General features: G+C 30.9%; 1 protein-coding gene across 1 annotated transcript; it reads left to right on the top strand.

Annotated features, from left to right (window-relative positions):
• Positions 1-737: 737 nt before the first annotated feature.
• On the top strand, positions 738-5,525 carry LOC119836573. The gene is made up of 4 exons (XM_038361955.1): positions 738-750; positions 860-1,350; positions 1,405-2,180; positions 5,435-5,525. Exons 1-4 carry the CDS (start codon positions 738-740, stop codon positions 5,523-5,525), a joined length of 1,371 nt encoding a protein of 456 aa, XP_038217883.1.
• Positions 5,526-7,263: the final 1,738 nt, after the last annotated feature.

Genomic DNA, 7,263 nt, shown 5'->3' on the forward strand with positions numbered 1-7,263 from the left:
ACTAACTGCAAAAGTCAGTTACATCAAGACAAATTCCTCGAGCAAACAACAACACATATATAATTCAACAACACGAAAAACTACTAACAATCCTAAATAAATAACGGAAATATTTGCTGACGACAAATATATTTCAGTCACTGTCGTTGGATAATATTTACCTCTCAGCAGCGTAGTGCTTATCAATTTTGGGATGCTGATGATGTAGAAGCTAATTGCAAAATGTTTGAGATACCTACTTCAGTTTGAAATTTGTTGGTGCAGCTTTTTGTTAGTTTTAATATAGTGAAAGCGCTAAATGACGATACATTAGCTTCGCAAAATAAGTTTTAATCTTAGATTAAGATGTATATGTTTGTTAGATATATTTGCGTCTGTCCTCGCCACTCGTTAGCAAAATAATCGTAATGGTTGATGTTGTTTTTAAAATTCGATAGCCTTGTTTTATCGAGGTATAATACAGGAAACAGTTGTTATATTTAAAAATCTAATTATTTTCATAATTCCATCATGGTGTCTTTATTTTTATTATTCTTCATAGTGAAGAGTAGTTAGTAGTGATAAAATTTAATGTTCCTATTGAAACGACAGTTCGAGTGTGTTATTATCCAATTAAGTTATGATATGATATTTATCAAAGACAACATCCTAACAATAAAAAAGCATGTGAAAATTTTATAAATAAACAGCACTTATTTTTTATATAACCCAAGAAATGGAGCAGGCGACTCACTAGGATGATATGGTTAGGTACTTCCTTCAAAACATTAGGAAAACTGCAAATATATTGCCGGCATGTAACATCTTACATAAATACACCACAACAGCTGTGATTTAAACTGAGTGATTTTTTTTTCAGGTTTATATTGTCAAGACCCAGATACGAAAAAACTATATCCAGTAAACGCGACATGGCCCTCACAATCGTTCTGCGGGAATTACACGTGCAAATTAAGAAAGAAAAATCATACACAGACAGAATATATGCCTATAAAGAAAATAAACATAACAGATAATTTTATAAGCAAACTCAATGACATGAGTACAAGCCCTAGTCAACAGAACTTTGTAAAGACGAATTTGCAAGAAGAAAAACGTCCAATTTTTGAACCTGATTCTTTTAAAAATATAAACGATATCAACAAAGAAACATATAGAGCAGATGATAAGGATGATAGATACTTAACTGAAGCAGAAATTAAAACCATTACAGACATATTGCATACAGTAAAGAAAAGTGATTTAGAAGCCATAGTAGAAATATATAATTTGGCACAGGACATTTATAAGGAATCTGATGGAGGAATTTTTGAAAATAAGCAAAAGAGCACAGAGCCAAGCAAAGAAATTGTAAAAAACAAAAATACCGATAATAAATCATATTTTTATAAACCCCTTCACCAAATCCATATGGAGCAAAACTCAACCGACATAACAAAAGATGACACGCGATCACTTTCCACGAGAAATTATCGACAGCCATTAACATATTTCACTGCGCCCTTCACTGACAAAGATTTCGGGAAATTGCCATATTATTACCCCATGTCACACTTTCATAGAACTGCTTCAAATGCGTATAGCAGACCGTATACAACTCCTGTGGTACCAACTACCCGGCCTTGTACAAAAAAACCACCAGCTAAGTTGCTACAATTACCATGGTATGATCGGACTATAATTCGGCCTTATATAAAACAACAACGCCTTCCATCCGCACGACCGATGCTGTTACCATATCCATTTTCATACGTTCATAACTATAACTATAATGCCTATCCTCCCAGTTTTTACTATAACAATTACCCCTGGGCACAATTAAACAGTTACAATAAAAAAGGTTACTACCCATACTTTGGTTATGTTGCCCAAACACCCATCGTAGATATTGACCCTGAAAATATAAAAGACAAAGAAATCGTGGAAGATATGAAAGATGATATCAAACCAGAAGAGGTATTACCCGAATGGCAGACTGAACAGTTATCTGCTAACGTTTTGGAAGAAGTTAAAGCTAACGTATTGCACAAATCTAAATTATTAAAGCCTTCTGGCAAGACTGTTAAGTTGGAAAGAGTTGGAAAAGTAATCAAAATTGATGAATTGACCAGAGAAAAGAGACATGTGATAACAGATAGAACAGACGTTGAAGAGTATGAAACTTATCTCGCTAGTACAATGTAAGTAAGTTTGTTTGACTTTATTTTATATCACTGTATTATATTGGTAACGTAATATGATAATAATAATTAGAAATAAAGACTTAACGCAATAGTTGTACTCGTATTTAGTTGGATGATGAACTGTTTGATACGTGGATGATGAATATTTTTATACATTTTTAACATGGTCAGATTTAATTTTTTAGTTTTATAGCATTGAAATGCTTTATAAATTAGAAATTTTGAAAGAATAGAAAAAATTTGATCACGAGGCAGGATTCGAACCTGCGTATCTTGCCTAACCGTAGCAACGCCTAGCCTCTCGGCCACCCGTGATCCTGCCACAGTAATCGAATTTCTTCTATTCTTTCGGTTTCATGTGCCTAAGGGGCACCCCACGCCATCTATTGAGATGATTAAGAACCATCACAACCAATACGAAACATTATTTCAATTATTACAATATTGTATCGATGGAACGCGGCCTTTGTTAAATTTAATTTTTTTGTTTTATAGCATTGAAATGCTTTATAAATTAGAAATTTTTTCTATTCTTTCAAAATTTCTAATGGTCAGATTTATCAAAAGTTGACACATACTAGAGCTGAGCTAGCTACAAATATACATTGCAAAACCAAAAATTTTGTGAATCAAGTCAAGTCAAAAAGGAGAAATGTACAAAATATTTCATTCCTTCATTACAACAGTTTATTACATTCATTTATCATTCGAAATTCAAAACAAATACAAATAATTAGTTACACCTTTCAAGCGTCAAATCCAAACAACCCCATAATGAATCACTCGGTTCCCTAAAAAAGGTGACAAATTAATGCAACAAAAAACACCGGAATCCAACCTTTTGTCTTGACAGATGTTTCTACCCTTAACTGGGTTCATCTTTGTCGCCTTAAAAAGGGACATATTATAAAAAGTTGAAAGAATGCGATCTTCTGAGTTCACTGAGATAATTTCTTAATGATTGGACCGATGCTTTGTGAGCTGGTTGTCATAATAAAGGGCTATATTCGTTCTATTTGAAGAACACTTTAATACTTACTACTACCCGAACACATTTTTATATAGATTTATCTACCATATGTTTTTCTATTTATTTTTTAACATTCATTACATTATTAACCCGACGTTTCGAACAATTTACAGCGAGCGTGATTATTTCATGATTTAATTTCTAAATGTAAAATACTCGTGTAAAATCAAACACAAGAAAATACAACATAATTTCATAAGTATGTCTAAATGTGAAATGCAGCTAAAATGCAAAAATCTGCAAAAATCTGCTGTTGCATTAATGATTTTATTTCACCCACCGTCACAACTCTCCGCACAACATTCACCAAAAAAGTTACTTCGTTAAATTAACTAGAAAAATCCTGTTGAAATTTAGATAGTTATTTGTCCGAAAAACTTTTAATTAATATGACGCGGTTTTTAACTTTGTCTCGTTAGTTGGTTACAAACAAGTTTTGCACATTAAGAAATTTCAAATGTAGTGGAAGTTCTGGAGCTGGTTGGCTCTTTCAAGCCCATACTATTTTTAGTGTAAGCAAATTTTGAACTTAAATAATTAACAGCAGAAGTTATAATGTAATTTTAAACTAGGTTTCAACCTTAATGAATATCCATATAAGCGACTATTCGTTGTCCTACTAATACTATAAATGCGAAAGTATGTGAGGATGGATGTATGTGTATGTTTGTTACTTACACGCAAACACTACTGAACCGATTGCAATGAAATTTGGTACGTAGGTAGCTGGACAACTGGAGTAACTCATAGGTAACTTTTAACCTCGATATTCCTACGGAATACAGACTTATGCGGGGGAAAACGCGGGGCGTAGCTAGTAACTTATTTATTAGGTATGGATAATGGCAATATATCATTTTCTTTTATAAAATAGAAGTAGGTATCAATATTAAAAACCACTATCACTGATGTGACAGTGACACTCTCACTCTAATATTATAAATGTGAAAGTTCATTTGTTTCTTTGTTTATCCGTCATACACGCTGAACAGATTTTGATGAAATTTGCTATACAGACTGGGTATGTTAGTTAATTTGGGTGATAGGATATTCTTTATTCCGATTAAATACTCCCTTGGGATAAAACAGGAATCTTGATATCTGGGCGGAGACGGGACGAGTGTCTAGTAATAAGTAATTAGGTACTATTCATATGGAAATCAGGACATATGCAGGAAACCCCAATATTCTCTATCTTTACTTTACTAATTAATTGCATAAAAACTTAACTAAACGTACGAATTAATTAAATAATTGTAATATCATCGTCGTTGAAATTGACGCTATCTAAACAATCTATTTGTGAGATAAAACATATAATTCTTTATCTTTAGATATACGTATAAATTTAACGAATTTCAGATGCTCCTTAAATGTTTACTTCGATAACAATGCATAGTGGCTCTAAGAGCGATTAAATTTGCTTAATATTTGGATAAAATTTTCGCTCAGCGTCTTGCCTTTTAATTAAAGCGAAACAGCGACGCTTTACATCGGAGACAAAGTTTAAACGAAATGAGGATAATCGTTTAATTTCTGGTTTATATCTACTAGTTTTATACCAACGGTGTCATAATATTATACAATTCTTCTGTTGCTTTTATGTTTAGCTCCTCTCAACAAATATAATCCCGATTGTCCGAAATATAATTATTATATTCGAACCTATTGTAAGCATGGAAATTTATGAAATTTATACTTATATATTCTGTATATGATTATTTTATCTTTTGTAAATAAATCATGTAAAAATTATACCCAAGGGTCATCGAATTATTATAAATAAGAATTCTGACAATTTTATTATATTGTCAAACATTTTTAATTTATTAAGACTCCGTTCCCTTTAGGGAAATATGCACCTATTCCGTATAAAGTCCACAACAATGTAGAAAACTTTATGTACCTCGGAATCAACGTCAAAATTATTTATTGCGATTTAAACCCCAAAGGGGCACCTACGAACGACAATTATACATTAAGAGCATTGCTTAAAAATTAGAATAACATAAAAAAAATAGAATACAAATCACAATTCATTATTACAATTCCACTCAATAAAAAAGACAAATCATTAACAAATTCGTCAACAACATAGCTTATGTTATCAATGGAATAAATTATTGCTTAAAGGTCTTGTAACCAAGCCATTAATTCTTAAAAAAAATAATAATAAATTATTGCATCATACAACACTGAAAATGTACTTTTCATTTTACAGATGTCAACCAAGTACTGAACCAGGATTCTTCCGAGTCGGCAATCTTTCTGCCCCATTTCCTGCCTGTTGCCCCCAAAAAATCAGACAGTGAAGAATAAAGTAATAAAAAAACGATATTCTTTACACACGCAACGATTTTGCATTGAAATTCTGTAAATATGGAAAGGAAATATGCTTTATCTGCAGGAATTATATATTGCGTTGATAGCGATGTTTTTTGGACTTTTTATATTACATAACATGAATCTTAGATATGTGCGTCAATTATCATTAAATATTTGTTAACTTTTTCTTTACTGCTGATGTAATTGACAGTTTAATTGGCAATTTATCAATGAATTCTTAAGCAACAATTTGGTATACTCCCGTTTACATCTCCAGTATGATGATCATTTGATTATAATATTGAAGATAAGAAGGAAGAAATTTTTATAATTCCTTTTTTTAATTCCGTTCTTGAAATTTATATAAAAAAAATATTTAGCTAGTGTTATTATGAGGTTGTGAATACTAAGATAAATAAAGATTTAAGTTTCATTTTTATTCAATTGTATGTTATGTTTCCTACAGAATAAGCAGTTTAAATTAATAAATAAACTTAACAAATACATAAATGATACTTATGAAGCCATCTAACCATATAAAGACTTGTATTATTGTTTCATTAACAAAATCGAATAGACTAGGTTAGAAGCGTTATATCGCCCGAGAAGTGACACACATAACCACGTGGTATATATAAGGTATAAACATGTTAATTTAGAATAACTGCGTAGAATGGAAAGCGAAATTCCGTTCCGAATGTCTTTACTAAAAGCTAGTTAAACCTTTTGTGATGTTAATTACGAATAAAAACAAAATTAATAGCAACTGTTGAAGGAGTGTCATGTTGAAAATGTTTATTCTCTCTCTCTCTCTCTCTCTCTCAAAGATTATAGAAATTATCTGTAGGTGGCCAAAATCAAAGAGTTTAAGCATCTTTAATTTAGGCAACAGTTACTTCCATATTTATTATGAAATAGGCGGATATATTAGATACTTATAAATCACTCTTTAGAATACTGTTCATAATTTGTTAGCGTTATATCATAAGACATGTCTTTGAACTCGTTGAAGATTATACTATGACTATTCATATAGGCATATATAAAATCATAAATAACATAGTATATTACATTTGACTAAATTTGTATCGGATCATCGAGCAATTGGAAATGAAGATTAAAAACGAACGTAGATTATTGACATCTAATGTTCTATATAATATTGTGTTCCCTGTTATCTTATTGTATTGGAGCAGATATGTAATTTTATTTCGTATACTTTGAGTCCAACTATAGGTTATGCGAGACTAATATTTGAGTGTGGCAAGCAATTTTAACTCTTTTACTAGTTCGCAGTAGATTGCTTTTTGAGTGATCCGGTAGCTTTTGTAATAATACAAGCTATTTCAATTTATTAACAAGAATACGTTGCCATGGTAACAAGGAGAGGTTAATTTTATCACGTGGTATTTTATAAAGTGTATACGAAATACTGACGTAATTTGATACTGTAAATAATGTTAATGATATGTTTATTGATGAAGAATATTGAGAACGAATGCATTATGTTTGTATAGTTGTGTAAATAATTAGATAAATGTCGAATAAAGGTATTATTTTCAAAAATTTGTGTTTTTAATATTTTATGTAAATTAGCATTTTCACTAATTATAACCGATTCTTTATTCTAAAGAAAATCTGTAAGGATGGATAAATCGAGACTATTATATCAGCTGTCTCAAATTTCATCCGATTAGTTATGAAGTGATTTGCGTTTAAATTTAT

Source organism: Zerene cesonia, chromosome 25 (assembly GCF_012273895.1).
Source record: "Zerene cesonia ecotype Mississippi chromosome 25, Zerene_cesonia_1.1, whole genome shotgun sequence".
Classification (NCBI taxonomy): domain Eukaryota; kingdom Metazoa; phylum Arthropoda; class Insecta; order Lepidoptera; family Pieridae; genus Zerene; species Zerene cesonia.